The following is a 20,951-nucleotide window of genomic DNA, read 5'->3' on the forward strand; positions in this document are numbered from 1 at the left end:
GTGAAATACATGCTCTTCTGAGAAAATTTTCGCTTTGACTTGTTTCTTTCAAACCATAAAGCATGTCTATTTTATAGTGGATTTAGGTCAAACAACAACATCTCATTGGAAACATATTACATATCTAAGGATTATATTTATCCAATATGACGATATTTGTCATATACGTGGCATAAAAAGGTATAGGATTATATCCGGCTGTAAAAACAGCATATTCCTATTAGACGGCAATGTATTGTAATGCGGGTTGCATAACTGCATACAGATACCGGATTCAGCCAACGTTGCGAAAACGCAACATTTTTTTTTACTATAAGCAAATTTTTTTGAAGGCCCATATTTTCAATTTACCTTATTTAGCATGTTATTAGGTAAAATGAAGAGAAAAAATTTTATATTTTCAAGTATATCTTTACTCGGCCGGTAATGGGTTAAGAAGCTGAAAGATCTAGAATACTTGGGCAATATTTTTGATCCTGGAAAAAATAATGTGATTGCCTACATAATAATTTTTAGTAATAGCATTTTTAACAGTTGATTTTCCATTCCTTGAAATGCCTTTGTTTTTGCTTTAATTTTTACTTGGTTATTTTTAAGCTAAGAAAGTTCTATAAAAACATCAAAACATAAATAAATGAAATATCTTAAAAACAACCCATGCATGTGAGGTTTGAGGTGTACAATCTCCTCCTTCTTGAGTTAAAACCAGGTACATTTTGTGATAGCATTGCTTTGGTGATCATTAGTTATTCCTATGTGAGCAGACGAAGACTTGTTGCCTTTATCTCAGCTTTAATTTGGCCAAATTATTACATGACATCATGTGGTATCATCTGAGGCCAGCTGGTTCAAGTGCTCTCAGCCTTGGACTGCATTGAGGGACTGATTCCTGTCACACCCTTCTCACTGGAGTTTGCCCCATCTTTGCTCATTTCCTTCTCACAAGAGGCAGTACAATATTTATGGTGCAGTTCATGCGGAGATGCTTTCATTTGCCCACTTCAAGGTCAACCTCCACAGAGAAGAAATCATATAAGGAGCTGGACAGTGTTTCCTTTTATTGTAAATGAATTTATTTTTTGTGTTTAGAATAGCCATGACGTGAGACAAATAATAGAATATAACTATTGCTGCTTTTGAGTTATTACATACAGAGAACTGTACCTTGTAGATATTGTTCTTAGTGTGCATACTTATGTACTCATCTAAAGTTTTTGGTTAACACAAATGTAAAGATGACAATCTATGATGTAGCTAGTCCTTTCTTGCAAAGGTTAAAAGACAAGGATTGGTGGATAAAAAATTAGGCAGCATGATCGTAGGACAGTATTTTAAATTAATCAGCTTTAATGTGCAATGAATTTCTTGAAAGAGGAAATGGCAACCACTCTCTGTTGCTCACCCTGATCATATTTACTGTAGCTACCTCACAAGTACACTGACACGGCTGTCCAATTTAGAGATTAATGAGTTGACCATTCCATTACCCTCTCAACAATTGACAACCTGAACAGGTTTTACTGAAGACTCTAGTTTGCGCTGGACGCACTGGTGTGTCAGCTGCAGCGAAAGTGTTAAATATGTTGATACTCAAATAGATTGTGCCTGTGAATGACTCTTAAGCTCTTTAACTTCGTAAAATGCTACAGAAACAAAAGAAAAACTGTAAATACGAATGATTATGAGACCACGGTGGGTTTATTCAACGCCTTCGGATACAAAGAGCACTTGGTTTTGTGGGTAATTTCCGAGGGATTATGAACACTCATTAAACTGGGCTTCTACTGTATATATCCATGTTTATATTTTATACCGCTGTAGATAATAATAATAATAATAATAATAATAATTTATTTTGTCTAGAGACCTTACAGCAAAAGATATAAGACACGTCATGAAAGGAAAAAAATGCATATATATATATATATATAATAGATTATAAATAATTGTATGTTCACAGGATATTAAAGCTTAATTGGAGGAATCAAATAGGTATTCGTTAACAGAATAATAATTCTTCTCATGAAGAAAAGATTTTAACTTCCTTTTGAATGAATCCATTGACTGAATTGATTTCAAATGCACAGGAAGTTTATTATAAATTCTGAGGCCCAGTTCGCGTGGGGCCAGCTTTGATCTGTTAGTCCTAATGGAATGATAATGAAGGTTATTACAATTCCTAGTTTCATATTTGTGAACATCACAATTGAGCATAAACAAATCAAGATTATAACGTACAAAATTTAAAATTGATAATAAATATACACACGGAAGTGGAAGAATGTTAAGTACTTTAAAAATAGGCTTGGAGGGAGCATCAAAAGGTTTTTTAGCAATGATTCTAATTGCACGTTTTTGTAATGTGAACACCTTGGAGGCATGAGGGGATGAGCCCCAAAAAATTATATTGTTGACATTCGAGAATAAAAGATACCGTAATACAATGTAAGAAGAATATTTAAATCAACAGAGTTCCTAAGGTGTCTTAATAGATAGCAGATTGAACTTAGTTTGTTGGCTAAGAAGTCAATATTCATCTCATAGGACATATTACTACATAAGTATGCACCAAGGAATTTTGTGTGGGACACATTCTCAATAGACTTTTTATCCAATCTAATTAGGATGCTCTCGAGAACATTGCTATTACCACAAAATTGAACAGTGTGTGTCTTTTGTGTGTTTAAAATCAATTTGTTAGCTGTACACCAGCTTAAAATACTATCATTTGCATTTTTAGAGCTCATAATAATGTCATTTTGAGTTGGAGAAGAAAGTAAAATATTCGTATCATCAGCATATAATATGACTTTAGAACTTGGAATATTACTGAGGGAATGAGCTAAATCATTTATGTAGATTAAAAATAAGATTGGGCCTAAGATTGAACCCTGAGGAACTCCTACGGTGGTAGAAGTACTTTTGGAAGAGTATATACTGCCATTTACAGACAGTGAGACAGCCTGTGTCCGATTGCTGAGGTATGACTGAAGCCATTTATTGGCAATGCCTCTCACTCCAAAATAATTAAGTTTACGAAGTAGGCGAGAGTGATCCACAAAATCGAATGCCTTGGAGAAATCATAAAAGATTCCTACAGTTTTTTGATTGTTGTCAAGCGAGGACAAAATAAAGTCAGTGGCATGGAATAGAGCAGATGTAGTAGAGCGATTTTTACGGAAGCCGTGTTGATTTGAGGAGATTAAGGCATATTTATCCAGGAAAGACATTAATTGGTTGTAGAATACTTTTTCAAATACTTTAGATAGGACATTTTGTTTAGCAATTGGCCTATAGTTATCCAAATTATTGGGGCAGCCTTTATTTTTATATAAAGGGTTAATAATGGAATGCTTGAGAGAAGATGGGAAAATCCCTTGAGTAAGGGATTCATTAATCAGAAAGAGAAGATCAGAAATAGAAGAGGTTCCTTTATACATCTATAAGAGAGATATAATATTCTCCCTGGGATGTGATCAGGGCCCGAAAAGTTTTTGTTAGCTAGGGTTGAAATTATAGCTTGTAAATCCAATTCCGTACAAGGATGAATAAAAATTGAAAAAGCACTAGACTCTGGACTATGGAGCAAGTTTGCAGAAGAGGTAAGAGAGGTGGGTAACGGTGGTGTAATTGTAAAAAGGTTACTGAATTCATTTGCTAAATTTGTGATATCAATGTGTGCATTATCACTGGATTGAGCTATTCTAGGGAGAATGTGCTGATGCAACTTTCCCGTTGACTCTCGAATAATATCCCAAGATGTTTTGGACTTATTACTAGATGAAATTACCCTCTCATTGTTATAGGATTTTTTGGAAAGTTCCAATAATCTCCGATAATTCTTTTTTTTGGCCCTGTATTCATCATGAAGTAGAGGACAATTTGAGCATTTAACTCTGGCAGAAAGATTTTTGAGCATGACAGAAAAGTGGCGAATTTGGTCAGTAACCCAAGGTTTTTTATGCGATAAAGCAGCTCTTCTCATAGGACGGAGGGGGAAGGCAACATCGAATGAGTGTTGAAGACAGTCATGAAAGTATTGAAAACTTGCTTCAAATGAATGACTATTATATATAACAGACCAGTCAGAGGATTCCAATAGGGATATAAATGTGTCAATGTTTTCTTGCGAATAAACTCCTTTGAGGATAAGGACCATGGTTTTGTTTTGTAAGACAGCAGACATTTTGAATCCTACTGTGTGCTATCAAATGTTGTAATAACACTTTCTAATGAACTGAAGGGACTTCGTTATTAGGTTCTTATTTTTTTAACATGAAAAATATAGCATTGTCATTTATTTTACCATATATTTGGATATCTTTAAACTGGATCCAAAGCTATATGATGTAAAAATGAAAATTTTGTAATAATGCTCGTATTTACAGCAGTCTTCTCTTGTTGAAGTATTCTGTCTGGTCTTAATATTGTTATGTTTTGAGCGGTAAAAACTTTGGTTTTTCAGGAACACGTTGTTATGCAGTGGGGTGACACCAACCCATTATTTCACAATGCCTTAATTCATCAGTATCAAGAAAGAGTTCAGCAGTTGATGAATGAAGAATTGAACAAGTCTCCGGCAAAAGCAAAAGATGATGCAGAAGGAAATGTTGAGCCTATAGACTATAGCCCTTCAGAAAGTGAGAAGACCCACCATATGAAACCTAGAGCAGGGGAAGAACCAGGAGAGCTTGGTCAAATACGGAAGAAACTTCTCTCATTTCTGGAAGCATCCGCTTATTACACACCAGAAACTGTTCTAGTTCATTTCCCTTATGACTGTGAGTATTAGCTCAAAACATTTCTAGCTAGATAGAAATTTTCAGCTCTGGTAAAATAAATGAATCAAATGGGCCTGAACTGTGGGCACCAATTTCATAAACTGAAACATAGGCCACGATTTTACTATGCTGCACCTCCTGTTAACATGGAAAGGACTTGCTGAAGAGTTAAAAGCAGGGATGGCAAGAGAAACGGAACGAAAATGTTTCGTTTCGACCTTTAGGGAAACAAAAGAATGAAGCCTAGGTTAAATTTTGTTCCCGCATGAAATTAAAATTACCAAGGAGTTAAATTTTAACCCGAGACGAAACTTTACTCTCAGGATCGAAACTAAATAATTCAAAATCCCACTACTCATAATTAAGTTTCGATCCCAGAAGTTGAGTTGAGGGGGAAAAGAGGAAAAAGTTTCGACCCATTTCGTGACAGACTGTGGAGAGTTTAAAGTGTTAGCTTCGACATATTGAGACTGAATAATGTGTTGCGCATTATGAGTGGAAAAGTGCCCCTTCAATCTAGAGGCAGTAGGGTGAGCCTCCACTCCATTCAATCATACTTCATACTCGGTTTGTGGGCCAAAACTAAACTGTTCGAAGGTGAAGTATGTGCTACCTTTGGGGCGAAACATAATCCGTGCTTCATTTCGTCCCAGATATGTTTTAGTTTAATTTCGACCTGAAGTAGTTTTGACTCCGATTTTGTTTCGACCCTGAGTTTAGCTCCCCAGGATTAATGCTTTTTCATTTTGTTTCTACATTTTGCTCCCGGGAATGAAACTATTGAAATTTTACTGGTTTTGACGTTCGTTTAGATTCGATTGTCATCCCTGGTTAAAAGATTACCCTTTCTGAGGTAGAAGGTCAAGAATTTTCTTGGTGAACAGGAATTGTTTAAGAAGGTGTGGAAAACATTTTGGAAATATATGCACTTTTTGATTCAGAAATCATCTCATGTGACTGCTTACTATTTGTGCATTGAGCATGCTTGAAATAAAAAAATGCACCGGTTAAGTAAGTTGAGTGTTTTGGATTGAGGTTTGGAGTAAATGATGCCAAAAAGCTACATATCTCTTTACTAATGTACTCCTGAAAACTGCCATTTTCAAAATATCTGTTTTTCAGCTGCTGTTTGTCTACTTCAAAATACTTTACTGGGATTTTTTACTTGGGGAAGTAGACAAGTGTACTAATTAATTTTCTTCAAAATCAAATATGTCAAGGGTCAGCTCCAATCCTAAGTGGTGTGTAATGATTCGTAATCATGTAATTATTACTCTGTTGGTTTGTTGGTTTGAAGAAGTTTCTATCTTCATGAAGGGCCCTTTCCTCTCCCATATTTTTGTGCTGTGGTATTGGGAACACATCTTTACCTTATAAGGATCTTATGGCTAATTAAGCTGGAAAGTTAAATGCAAAAGGAAGGTATCACGAGCAGTTCTCTCAGTCACTGGATGCATGCATGGTAATTAAGTGGAAATAAAAATGAATATCAGGAAGATGCCTGGTGATCACAGAGGTAAAGTTCAAAGCTCAGTTTTGTCTCTCCTCCTTCCATCGCTGTAGCCAGACTGCACCATGGCACCGCTGATCTAATCACTTGGTTCCGTCATGTGTGCATACAAATTTACATGCTCTTTAATGCCAAATCATTTCTGAAGCAAATGAAGAGTGTCATGCTGTATGTGCCACTGTACTGTTTATTTTATCATTGTGTATTATTGTTTTCCGCTAGGTCTCTATGAAGAAAAGGCTATTGTTCTTGGAAAACTTGGACATCATGAACAAGTTCTGTCATTGTACATAAGCTTTTTACAAGATATTCAACAAGCCATTAATTACTGCGAAAAAACTTATCAGCTACACTGTGAAGGCTATGATGAGGTGAGCTCAGTGATGTTTTAAATATATGTACTTTTAAAACCTCAAAATTTCAGTCCTATAACCTAGGTAGTGACACCAGTTTAAAAACCACTCTCTTGGTCCCCATTGTTTTAATAATCATCATCATCACTGGTAAACAATCCTAAGATTTGTTTGACACTGCTCTCCACTCAATTCTCCCATCAGCTAATCTTTTCACTCATGTATTTTTCATCTCTACTATATCCTTCTTTACCTGTTCCATATATTTAATTAAAGATCTCCCTTTTCCATTCATGCCATCCACTTGTCCCTCGATGATTGTCTTCATCAGGCCAATATGTTCTATAGGTCCCCACTTTACATAAAGGACAACTATGGAAAAGAAAATTCTGATTTGTGAAATCTCAAATTCATTGGTTTTTGAAGTGCTTGGCATTGGAAGTGATTCCACCTTCATTTTATGAAGCCAAATAGTTTTCCAGTTGTCCTTGGTAATAGAGGGATCTGCTCAATCCGACAGGTAGAAAGAGTGCAGCAATATTTTTAACCTGATTGAGGAAACTTGTTGCCGGCTTCCCTCTTTCCCTTCAACAAACATTGAAAAAGTACTTGGTTTCCCACCCTTATTAGATAAAGATAACCGGTATCAAATAAGTTTTGGTAAGCATATATTTTACCCTGGTGTTCTTACAATTATGAATAAAAGCATTGCTATGATTTTAACTATAATTTAGATTAAAATTTACTCCTGCTACTTTGAATTATCACACTTCATATTTGGGGGACAGAATTTTCTTGTTGATATGTTTCAACTGACATGATTCTCGCATGGGTATTTGTAATATGTATTTATGTATTATTAATATACATAAATGACTAAGTTTTATTACTTGCAGGTGTATGTCATATTGATTAAAATGCTTATAAATCCACCGGAAAGTTGGATTTTGGGTGTTCAACCAGTGAAGCCACCAAAACCAGATGTAGATTTAGCCTTGGAGCTACTCTCACAGAATGCCAGCAAAATGAACCCCATGAAAGTGAGTTGTATTTTAGCTTAATAGAGGTGGTTAGAAACAATTGGAAAGTTTCAATGGTCGTTTTTGTTTTAAAAATCCTCTGAATACAGCCTTCATTATTTTAAACACTTATGGAAGAAATTTGCTTTAAAAAAATCATGCGACTTTTTTGCTTCTATAGAGCGTTCCATGTTTAGTTGACAGTATGGGCTCTTATGGAGAATCGTTTCCCATGTTAATCTCCATAAGGCCGGGAGCGCGGTGTTGAAAATAGCACGAAAATTAATGTTGCGCTACACACTGATTAAAAATTGCATTCCTATGTAGGAAGAGATGTTGCATTCATTAGTGCCAATACTTTTTCGATAAAAATTATAGCAAAAGCTATAAAAAATATTTCTTTAAATTTCCGTCAGAAACGTGTACTGTACGTGTTTTTTTACTTAATCTTCTTCTCGCAATTGCTGCCTGACCATTGTCTGTATTGAATTGAATCTTCTGCACAAAATTTTTCATTCTATTTTCTCTTTGAATGTCTTCACCAATTGTACAATGATTGAGTTAAAATGTTGTTATGCCGACGTAACACCCTTTAGGACAAGAAAAGTTTGATTTTTGCAAGGTAAAACGTAGTCGCTTACTAACTTTCGTTTCTTACGTCGTAGGTCCCTATATGCTGCGTATCAAATGTAAAGAAAATTACAAAGTTATTTTTGGTGAAAAAATCATTAACTTACATCAATTCTGAAGTGAGTTCCAAGGTTTTGATCTTGAGAAAAAATATTACGGCGCCGCTGGGCCGGGCTTCTTGCTTTTTCTTGCGCGCAGCGGGAAAATTCTCGGGCGGAAAAGGAGTTTTTTGTCAATGCATACTATGAAATGTATTTATCTATTCGTTTGATATCCTAAACAGAGAATACTCATACGTCGTAACAGCAGTGTTTTTATCTGAATACATTGATACACGAAAGTAAGCAAGCGGCTTGGAAATAAGACGCTTTCGCCTTGGGTGTTTCGGTCCCATCGGGGAAACCAAGAAAGAGAATATCTCATAATCTGTGCGAAACACTACGCCATCCAGTGCACGCCTTTTACAAAAGGGGGCTTGGGTTTTTTCTGAGTTCCTTTCATAGGGCACCATAAAACCTGCACCAGAATCGACCATAGCCGAAGGGGCCGTGCGAAGAATTTACGAAGGCGTTCAGTTTGTCGTTGCATTTTTTTGGAGTGAACAAGTGTTGTGTGGTCTGCTGAATTTGAGAATTGTGAAGTGTGTTTTACACTTATCTCTGCTGTATCACGCCCAATTAATATGTCCGATACAAAGAAGAGGACAAAAGGTGAGAAGCTCATAAGCCGCGAAAGACAGTTGGTGCTCAAAGTCTTCTCGTACTTCAGGAAATCTCTAAGCATTAGTGAGGCCTGCCGAGAAACTTCGAAGGCTACTGGGTGCTCGGAGTCTACTATTTACAGAGTGAGAAAGGAAAGCTCCCGTGGTCCATTGGTAACTCCTTCAAAAACTAAAGAAATTAGACAGCCTTAGAAAAATTCGAGAGCAATGATTTTCGACGATTTTGTGAGATCGGGAATTACAAGGAAAGTACATGAATCCTTCGTGAAAAATATTCCTCCGACCGTAAAATCCATCTTAAACTGTGTATATATGGATAGTATTCTCCCAGATTACAAAAGGACAACACTATTCCGTTTTCTTTTGGACATAGGCTTCGTGTACGAACGCAGGGGGAAAAGAATCATCCTTATCGAAAGGGATGATATTATTCGTTGGTGGCACAATTAATTATTTAAGGCAGCTAAAAAAATATCGTCGCGAACACAGGACGAGTGTATTCACGGGCGAAAGTTGGATTAATGTTGGACAAATAGTGAACATTAGTTTGCGAAACAAACAATTAGAAAATCCGCGTCAAGCTTTCCTTGCTGGACTAAATACTGGGCTCGGCCCCCACTTCCCGAGGAGGCCGATTTGCAATTATACACGCAGGAACGGAAGGTTCATAAAAGGAGCATTGCATGTGTTTCTGTACAAAAATAACTCAATGGATGAGCATGAAGATGTGGGTGGCGAGTGTTACGAGAGATGGTTTGAGCACTCACTTCTTGCAAACTTACCCGAAGGATCAATTATAGTGGTAGATAATGCCTCTTATTACTCAAGGAAATTGGAATCCTTGCCTAATACAAGGTGGAGGAAAAAGAACATTAAGGAAATTAGCTTTGAAGATGTCAGCTTGAAAAGAGATCTTTAATTTACAATAAACCAAGTAGGTACGGGAAAATTTTGAAAAATTAAAGATTGATGATGTCTTATACAACATCGCCTTTCATGTAATACTAGCCAGAGCCAATAAATATTGCATAATATGGGAGGAATAGAAATTTTGTCTCATTCAGGAGTGGCGATAATTTTTATTATCCTTCAATTTATTGTTATTTTTTATATTGCAGATTATTCATTATTCAGCTTGTGAATTGAATAAGTACGGGCATAAAATAACAAAAGACTTTTCCTCTTATAGTGCAGCAAAGGTATTGTAATTTACGCTGAAAAATTCCTTAAATTTCGCCGTCTTTCGTGCGATCCCTAACTCCTTTTTGAACTAAACCATTATGGTGCCATATTATGTGTGGTTGCATATGCTGTTAGGATGCCTGCCGGCGGAGCGGAAGCTTGGCAACACTGTTATCCATAAGGCCCGTACTGTCAACTAAATGTGGAACGCTCTATAGTATCTGTTTTTTCCGTAAATATCACTGTAGCAGTTCCCTTTCCAAGAAATATGGATTCTTCAAGCTACTAATCCTGCTTCCCTTCCCACTCCATGAAATTTTCAGATAATACCCTCAGTATCATCAGCCAGGCATACTGCAGAAGGATCTTTGCAAGAAAATTTTTTTGGGTTGTTATTACCCCATTAAGTTTCCTTTTAGACTATGTCTAAAAAGCAAACTATTGGTAGCACAGCCATGAAATCTTCAGGGTATACATATCCCTGAAGATAGTCAAAGGGAACACATGGCACTTTTCGCGGGTAGCCCACTGCTCGCCTTTTTACGTCTCTTGAAAGATTCTCCTGATTCATTTTCTGGCTATTACTTTAAATAATCTCATTTAAGCCTTATGGTAATTCTCTCTCCTTCATTTTCCATGCATTTTGAAAGAAATAGGGTTGAAGATCCTCATGTAAAAGTTTTCATCAGCGGCAAATTCATGAAAATAATACCAGACAAAAATGAAAATTTGTTCTAACAGAAACAACTTCAGATTAATCGAGGAAACTAATTATGTATGAATTATAAACATGATCACGCAGTTTTGGAGAGAATATTTTGTTACAACAGAATTTTTAAAATTGTCATCATCTCTAAGCAGAGGAGACAAATTACATTTTCCTTCTTCCATATAACGTATCGGCAGAAATGTTTCCTAAGTTATTTCACGTGTTAAGCATTGTGACTATGCAGTATGTGATTGATGTGAAATCAATTTTTCAAATTTTGATCTAGGAAATTTTGCATTTTAATATTCGTTCAGATATTCCCCCTCACCACCATCCCCTCTTACCATTTCTTCCACTCCCCTCTTCCTCCCCTCCCCTCAACCCAAAAACGCTTTGCTGAGTCGCACTGTGCGAGAGGCTCTCTGGAGTGTGCTGTGATCAGTGAGGCAGCTCCACAAAAAGAGTCGTTTATTCCATCACTAGTTTTGCCCACTTCAATCTGCGGGAACTACTGAGAAAGGGGCTATGCTTAAGGCTGAAGGGGAGTATTTCAGTGATGGATTGACAATCAAGAACTTTGAGAGTTCGGAAGGTTGGTTAAACTAATTCAAAGCATGGAAGTGTTATTTCCCTTCATAATTGCTGGTGATGCCTGCGGTGTAAACCCGAAGCAGTTGAAGAAAGGACTGATCCTAAAGGAATATCTTAAAAAGTATCTCCTGTATGATATAATGTAGATGAAACGGAACTCTTTTACAACCTACTCCCCCACAAAACCCTAGTACATAGTGTTTCTTGCAATGATGCTTTTATAAGCAGAGAAAGCGCTCTTAGCGATGACATCAGTTAAAAGCTGAAGCTGCACTTTTAGTTAATTTAATTTAAAAAATTATGCATCCTTTTTCATGTTTTACACTCATTATTGAGAATTTTAAATCAATAAATTTACACAATCTGAAGTTTTGCTGGCCTTAAGGTGCATCTGATGCGATTAATAAGTATAATGGAAAAGATTGAGCCCCTTAAGCTGTAGCTAAAGGAGCATGTTTTTACTCTATAAATTTAGATCATTCTTGTCATATATCGCAACAACACCACATTTGTGTATTTCATGGCATAGATGGGTGGCAAGGTGGCATTACTTTGTTACCCACTGATGGGATAAGGAAATAATGCCACTTGTGCCGTGCCTTTATGTTGTTGGTTTCTTATGTGAGCTTTCCTTTCATCGATAATATAGGCTCTAAGTGTGCTACCTGATGATGTCCCTCTTTGGAAAGTTAAAAAATTCATGGAAACAAGTTTGCATGGGATATTGAATGAGAGAAGAAATGTACAGGTTCTGAGAGGACTACTTGCAGCCGAGTATATACAGGTAAATTCTGTCATTCATTCTTTCAATGTTGTAATGTTTGTAATTGTAGTGTTTTACTTATCTCCTTAATTTCACAAACGTGGTTAATACACTATATAAACTCTTTCTCTCAGTTCTTTCATCAAAAACATCGGGAGCGACAATGCTCGCACCTTCATGCCACTATTTTCACAACTATACTCCCCTCATTCTCTGTTCTGCACCATCAGCAACTATTACTGTCCATTATCTCTTGACTCATTGTTTTACTCCCAAATTGGTTCATTAACATTTAACTCAACATTAATTATTACATTAGCCGCATTAAAAGAAATGTTGTAAGGACTGAAAACATTTTCTTTTAAAAGCCTTCAAAACTCTACTATTTTCAGGCAAATCACCTGTAAACAATTTAGTAGCCGTATTCTAATTTACCTTTTACAATCAAAGCCCAATGCTTTCGAGTTTGACCATCCCTTATTACATATTTATCTTGAATCTATGAATGAATGACTAGAGACGAGTACAAGAATATTAAATTGGCAATTTAGAAATTATAAGTAAAAATTTGCACATTAAACTCTACCACAGAATACATTTGGAACAATAACTATGAAAATACGTTAACATGTTTTCTTCCCCAGCTCATTTCACTTTACATTACCCCCCATTCATTTATCACTCTCCTGTATCACTTGACTCATTCATTCTAATACCACACTCATACCATTAAAGTCCAATTTCTACCCATTTACAAATTCAAACAAGCAATTAAACAACCCAAAATTTAAAATCATTCTACATACTGAAATCTGTCAACACATTTCATTCAGCAAAAAATTCACTCCCCTACTTTAAAATACACACCCCACTTGCTCACAATATTATACCATTGACAACATTATACCATGTCACACCCATTTCAATTCCCTCCATTGCAACTGCAACTTCAGGATAGTCAACACTCCACATCTCTTTCTTTCCTTCTTCCAGCAAAAAATACTCATGAGGCAATTCAAATGCACTGCACATCGTCCCTTCTCCCACTTGCACAATCTCTCCCTCTCCCGTCAATCATCCGTTTGTGGGAAATCCCCGCACTCCTGGCAGCAAGAATATCCTTTCCCGGCTCCACTCCTTCTTTTGTCTGGGGATCGCTGCAGTCAGAATCCCTGCTGAATCCACACCTTGTTTATTTCCCTCTTCTCCTTACTATCCTCAGTAACGATCATTAGGGTAGCCTGGCTAGAAACTCGATCCTCTAACTTATCCCCAGTCTCCCCAACTTCAGTGACCACCTCTTCCACAGGGTTGCGTATTTCCTCTTTTTTACTCTCTTTTTTGGCAATCCTACCGCTACACTCTTGCTGGAATGCCATCGTGCACTCTTGTATTTTCTCCTCTATTGTCTCCTCTAATTTCTTGTCTCTTTCTTCTCATTCTTCTCTCCTCTGTCTATCTCGCCTCTCCTGTTCTTCTCTCCACTGCTCGTAAAATGTTTTTGTCACTTTTGCCATTTTGAAAATCCTGCTATCTACACAACTCTTATTTCAGATTTCCTATGGTCTCTATTTACATGATTAGTGGGGCCCTACATTTTACGGCACCAAAACGTAATGTTTTACTTTTCTCCTTAACTTCACAAACATGGTTAATACACTTAATAAACACTTTTTATCAGTTCTTACGGCAAAAACATCAGGAGCGACTATGTGCCCACCGGTATGACATCACAACCATACTCCCCTCATTCTCTGTTCGGCGCCGTCAACAACGATTACCACCCATTATCACTTGACTCATTGTTTTTCTCTCATTAATTATTACATTAATATTTCACTCAACATTAATTGTTAAACTATTCTCCCCACTTTTTTTCCTGGCTATGTCTTTCATTTTGTAGAAGCAATGTTAAGTTAATGCCAAATGCCATTTTAATTTATTTTTTCACATTTTTTGCTTAATCGTTTGTGTTGTATACAGTTTTATCACAAAAATATTGGCTATAACTTATACCTTAAGCCATTAAATGTGTGGGAAAAACCTTAAATATGACAGTCTTGTATAGGTTTCCGCAGGAATGTTCATGATTATTGCAAGATCCTAGGTTCTTTATCCGCATTTCTCGAGAAACCCTGAATCTTTCAATGACCATTACATAATAACAATACATATTCATAATTATGAAATGAAAAAATAACTCCTACAGTGCTGTAAAAATTACTCGGCTTACAAACTCATTAATTTTTTCACTATAACTATGATTCAAATTTGTGCATGCTATGAATATTACAAGGGAGGTTAACCTGAACAAAATTTACTTTGTGGCCTACAAATATTTTTGAGATATTTCACAAGATAATCAAACACTATTGCCGAGGGTAACATAGGTACTGCATGAAAGGGTCGAGGTAATCTCTGCCATAAAGCCTAGAAAGGGTCTGAAAGGACATGATTCAGGGTCTTTTATGACACTGAGGATCTTTTCACATAGCTGACCGATGTGCCTTCTTCAAAAGCTGTTGGTTCATTTGCCCAGAAAAATTCATGCTGGTTTTAGATGGCATTTGTGCACAGGGTGAAAAGTTTGTGACTTTTATAAATGGCCTTTCTTGTGAAAGTTAAAAGTTATTGTTTTTTCTCATTATTGTAATGGATGTGGGAGTTGCTGTAAGAGTTTTAGGAAACTGTTTTGATTTTGTACTTGGTAGGGTGTGTTTGAATTGTTCAAGGTAAATTCTAGTGTATTACGGTCTCATCCTATTTTGAAGTAATTAAAGTTCAATACACAGTAAATTCTTGATCATACGAAGTCAGCAAGACGGGAAAATTGACACTTCATAATATATTCAAACCATTTTAACCCCTCAAGTGTGTGCGACGCAGAATATGCATCTTCGCTATTCCGTTCCTACACGGTGCTTAAATCATAGATATTTAAATTGCCCAGGGTGCTTTAATTTGGAGGCACTGAAGCTTTTGTGCAGAAGCTAAGTAAAATATTTTTAGCATCATAATCGCTCCCCGAAAAAATATTTAAAAAATTAAATTCTCGAAAAAATTGTTTGATCTTGATAATTAATAATACATACTTACAATTTTCTGAGCCGTTTAATTTTGCATGCTCCCTGTATGCTGTATTTAGTAGTTGACCAATCTGTGGTGTTTCTCAAAACAGGGTCCTAAATAGGTTCCTTGGCAGTTTTTATGTCTGTATCTTGTCTCATATCTCTTCATGTTTTTCTCACTCACTGCACACTTTCTTCTTTCAACCCTATGTGTTTCAATTCCTGGGTTTTGTTGAACAAAATGCTGTCTGGTCGATTGAGTACATTTCATATCGGTATCTGAGAGCTGTCCTTTGTGCTGTTCTAAATTCTGTCCTGCTATAATTTTATTCACTAAGATTCTAATATTCACGGATGGGCGAAATGTTATAGTGGTAAGGATCTATTTTTACAACTTCCTTCCCTTTTTTATCCACAAAACAGAGAAATTTGGTTAGCCATGAAAACCTTTCCTTGCTCATTACATTATGGAAAAATGGAGTTTCGAATACATATTTTCCAATAAAATACATTCTGAAGCTTGATTTCTTATTTATTCCCATCGATGTGAGCAAACCTATAAATACTATTATTTCCACCAGAGTTGTGGGATCCCTCTTGAAAGCACAATTTTTTTTGCTTCGGAATTTTCTTCGTAAATTTTCAAGAAACAATGCTACATAGTGTTTTGTCTCGATCTCTATAATTTTAATTAATTCATCATCAAAAATAACTCCAATGCCAAGGGACCCTCTTAATACGAATAGTCGATTTTATTTTCCCAACTAACTCACACGCAAACACAGTTGTTTTCACAGCCAACCTCTTCCCAATTATTTTCTTGAAAATTCACAAAAAAATGAGATGGTAAAAATCTTATAAACTTGTAGTCAAGGAAGTATCCGATTGAAACTTCCAAAGTGGTATGAGAGCATTCTGCACTCTTTTCTTCCTGAGCGTCAAGCACAGGCTCATCGGATTACTCATGAGAGGTAGAAGGCATGGCCAACTAAGGAGGGGTTCAGATACGGTAGGGACCCAAGGCCAAAAAAAATAAAACCTCCAAAGCAAACATAAGCATGAAAAAAAACCCAACCCTCAGCTTCAAACGTCGTAAATAAGATACCAGATGCTGGCAGGTCTTCGGGGTTCCGAGAACTATTTAGTGACAATGCCTGGACGGTCCAAGCCTTCACTATCATTGCCACGATGAAAGAGAAAGGAAAGGATGAGGCAGAAGAGCAGGTGCTAATGAAACATAGAGGAAAGCATTCAGCGTCCCCACATAGAACACACAAGCGCTAAGAAAGCACATAAATCAGAGTGTAAGTGGAAGACTATCTTCCATGAGCGTCCAACAGAAGCTGCTCCTAGAGGAAGCATCCTGACATCAGCTGGAAAAAATATTCTAAAAAGATACGAGCACACAAACAAAGGCAATGAAGAGGCACAGAAGTAGGCAGATATATCTCACACATATACTCGCTAAAAATACATTTATGGAAGCTTAAGAGATAGGAATACCTAATGAAACATTCGGACGCCTATGGTGTGTCACACACTCTTGAGGCATGGCATTCAGACGACGCAGATGGTGCGTCGCGCATGCTGAGAGAAGGGCCACGGGCATTTAAAGTCACGCTTGAGGGGTTAATAAGTCGTGAAAAAATGTCGGTTTTTATTCCCATTGCCCTTTTTTGTCTATAGTGGCCTTTTACTTAAAAACGTTTTTAGTCGTTATTTAACCCTTAACCAGTGATGTGCAATTCTTGTCACACTTCCAGTGACGTGCGGTCTGGGAGACCGCAATAAATAAAAAATTCATAAAATATTGCTATGCCATTTTTATTGTTTTTTTTTAATTTTTCTTTGAATGCTTAACTATTTTAAAACTTATATTAAAATTTTTACACTCCCATTACGAACCAATTTGTCATAAAAAATTGTGATTTGAAGCAGGATCAAAAAACTGATGCCAAAAACACTTGAGTTATAATTATTATATTTATGTATCCAGAGATGGGCAGTATCGAAAATACTTGTATTTGAAATACGTATTTTCGATACTTTTGTAGTTTGTAATTTGTATCGGAAATACATTTTCTGAGAGCATTTTGTATTTTGTAACGAAAATACATCTAAAGAGTAGTTTGTATTTTTAAAATACATTCAAAATCAAAATACATGTAATGTTTTTGTGCATAATTAGAAAGAGCGTGCGACGAGATGACAGGGATCCCAAATGAGTCGGTATTACTCTGCCATCTATGGGACAACAAATTGCCCCTTAATTTACTCCTGTAACACACGTAGGCGATTGCAAAACGTAGTCGCGTGTGGAGTAGTTTGCGAAACGAAGTTGTGCATTGACTAATTTGTGGAGGGGACTTGAATAATCTGACGCTGTTCCAAAAGGTGCAGGAGGCATTTGTCTTCATTTTATTTAAGACATTTTGCCATGGATAATGGTATAATTACCAGTTTCCTATAAACACGTTGTAAGAATGTTTAAGCCTCTTATTCTAAAAATAGTTCATATTTGAATTGATTTTAATTTTTTATTAGGTAAGAACTTCGGTGAAGGCATGTATTTTGTATTTTAATAGAGTATTTTGAAATTACATTTGTATTTAGTATCGAAAATACAATTTTTAGAAGTAATTTGTATTTTGTATTTCAAATACAGATTTTAATAGTAATTTGTATTTTGTATCTAAAATACATTTGACATGTATTTTGCCCATCTCTGTATGTATCAGTATTTTGCCAGATTCAAAAAAGGCCATAAATGTTAAAGTTGGAAGGCTAAGTAGTAATTAGCCATGAAATTTATCCCGCGTATTCCTTTTCTTGATGCATTCTTAGTAAATGATGTGCGGTTTCACAGACCGCTAATCGAGTTCAATTGCAAATTTACAGAAATTAATAAAAGGAACGTTAAATTTTAAGAGTGGGATGTCCTTGCTATGCAAAAATATGAAGCTAACGAGAATTATAGATATTTTGAAATCTTAATTTTGAAAATATTCATAATTTTAGAAACGCAGCGGTCTCTCAGACCACACGTCACTGGTTAAAGGTTAAGCTGCTTAGAACTTACAAAAAAATGCTTTTTGTTACTGATTAAATGCTGTGAAAGATCGTTAATTAATCATACGACCCTAAACTTCCCATTCTTTAAAGTTAAATATCAATGATCTCAGCGCTAAAGAAATTCCTGTCCATTTTAAAAACGTAATCAAGTAACGAATTGAAATTTTTTTATAAGAAGTTAATCATAGTAATTTGTGGTCAGTGGTGAACAGCAACTATTATGTATGCATAAGATAGATATTTGTTTCCAACACGTGCAGAATTTTAATGGCAGGCGGCCTAACTGCCATTTATATCACCCTATAATGCTCAAGGACCAGAATAAGAGAAAAACTAGGGTCTTATCCCATTTCCAGTATAACCTGTTAGAATACGGTGCTGCTTATTAACAAAATAAGCAGCGCCTGGGTGGAATTCGAATAGGCGTTGCCAAGGTATTGTTTAAGCAGATGTAACTGTTTCTCTTGTTCGCAGTGGATGTGTACGTTATAACCTCTTATAAATAAAAGGTTTTTCCTGCGTGTGCTAACAGGTTATGGGCCCAGGGCGTATTACGAGCCTATAAAAGAGGTCACGGAGTTTATGAAACGTGCGTAGGTGCTGTCGGGCGAAATGGCATCATTATACAATCAGGACGAAGCAACTACGAAGGTTCCAGTGCTGAACTCAAATAATCATTTCGCATGGTCATTACGAGTAAAGGCGGAGTTACTTTTACGTGATGCATGGGAGGCTATCGTCGGTTACAAAGACGCATTGGACGCATCACTCACTCAAGGCGAAGTTCGGAGGCGAGCCAAAAGCAATACCATCGCACTATCCATTCTTTATAAAACGGTAGGTGATGAATTTTTGGGAGATATTGCTGACTGTACGACCGCAAGAGAAGCATGGAGGATTTTAGATGATTTGTGCAATAGTGAAGGGCTAGTTAATGGCGCAATGGTACTGAAGGAGCTTACACACTGCACCAAAACACCGGAGATGTCCATTCAGGAATACTTTGCAAAAATGCACAATTTGCAGAAGAGAGCAGCAAAAGGTGGATTTGAATTGTCCGATAAACAAGTCGCGGGAATTATTCTCGGAAATTTACCGGAAGAATACCAAGGCTTTATTCAGTCCTGGGAGATAGATTCAAGTAAGTTGTCCACAACTTTACTGAAATCAAAGCTCATTACGGCGGAGAAGAAATTGCAGTTGATGGGAGAAATCGAGGAAAATAGTCATCACGCATTCCGAACTGTTCAGAAGAAGAAGGGAAGTAAGGTGAAGAATGGAAAGGGAGATGAAACAAACAGATTCAGAAGTTACTCGAACGATAAAAGGTTTTGGTGCTTTGCCTGTGGGAAGGAGGGACATATTTCAAAGAATTGCCCTAGGAAGAAGGAACATGAAGGGGAAAGAATCATAGTCGAGCAGAAGAAGGCGTCAACAGCCATCGTGTCCAGGGAATTCGTGTCGCTCTGCGCGAAGAGGAAAGTACCTGACGGCCAGGGAGTGTGGTTATTGGACTGTGGTGCTTCAGATCACATGTGCCCGCGAAGAGAACTATTTCACCACCTTGAACCAATGGAAGGAGAAGTAGAGGTTGGTGACGGCGCCCCTTTAAGAATTGAAGGCAAGGGAAGTGTGATGCTGAACATATCGGACGAATGCGGAGGTAAAGATGCGGAACTTAAGGAAGTTCTCTATATACCAGCACTACAAGATAGCCTAATTTCGCTAGGGCAAATCGAGGAGAAAGGTTGCAAGATAGAGACCTTCAACGGCGTAGCAAATATCTATCTTAGGGAGAAACTAATTCTTAGGGCAGTAAGAGTCGCTCGACTTTACTATGTGTCGACAGTGGGAGGCATCAGTATACAGGAGATTAGTGAAGAATTTAACAATATGGGGAAGAAGGCTTCCAGAGTTTCCTTTGCACAGATGCACACACACCTTGAACCAATGGACCGGGAGAAGAGGTTGGCTGAAGTAGAAAAGCTGGAGACATCGCTTCAGGAGGCAGAGAAACAGGCCAGCGATTGGAAAAGGAAAGCAGAAGTTAGTAGGGCAATATCAGCGGCTAAGCAGGCTGAAATGGATGCTTTCAAAAGTCGTTTGTCCACAGTAATGGCCAAGGGAGAGCATGGTGACCAGCTAATACTATTCCTCAACGAGTGTTTGAAGAGCAAAGATAGTACTATTAAGGAGAAAGAATTAGAAATGAAGGCAATGGCAGAAGAACATAGGAAAGAAAAGAAAAATTTAACGATGAAGCTGATGAAAGAGGAGGCAAAAGTCAATTATTTGGAAGATACACTGGAGAAGAAAAATATGACGGTAGAAAAGTTTCAAGAAGCCCTCCATAACATGAATGTTTCTCCAGGCTCAAATGATAACTCACTGGTAATTGCCGCAATGAGATCCGGAAATTTCAAGTCCTCGGAGTATGCTTTAAGAGCCATGATGCTGGCTGATGAGACTGAAAAGATCAGATTAATGGAATTGGTGGCTGTATTGAATAAACGCCTGAAGGAAGAGCAATCACAGACAGACCACGCTTTGAA

The 20,951-nt window shown here is 36.9% G+C and overlaps 1 protein-coding gene across 1 annotated transcript in view; it reads left to right on the forward strand.

Annotated features, from left to right (window-relative positions):
- Positions 1 to 20,951, forward strand: part of LOC124154038 (vam6/Vps39-like protein) — a 56,622-nt gene that overhangs the window by 29,256 nt on the left and 6,415 nt on the right. Inside the window, exons 12-15 of the mRNA XM_046527519.1 lie at positions 4,466 to 4,781; positions 6,514 to 6,662; positions 7,541 to 7,684; positions 12,146 to 12,280. Coding sequence (XP_046383475.1) covers positions 4,466 to 4,781; positions 6,514 to 6,662; positions 7,541 to 7,684; positions 12,146 to 12,280 — 744 coding nt within the window. The remainder of the gene's footprint in view (positions 1 to 4,465; positions 4,782 to 6,513; positions 6,663 to 7,540; positions 7,685 to 12,145; positions 12,281 to 20,951) is intronic.

This window comes from Ischnura elegans, chromosome 2 (assembly GCF_921293095.1).
Source record: "Ischnura elegans chromosome 2, ioIscEleg1.1, whole genome shotgun sequence".
Classification (NCBI taxonomy): domain Eukaryota; kingdom Metazoa; phylum Arthropoda; class Insecta; order Odonata; family Coenagrionidae; genus Ischnura; species Ischnura elegans.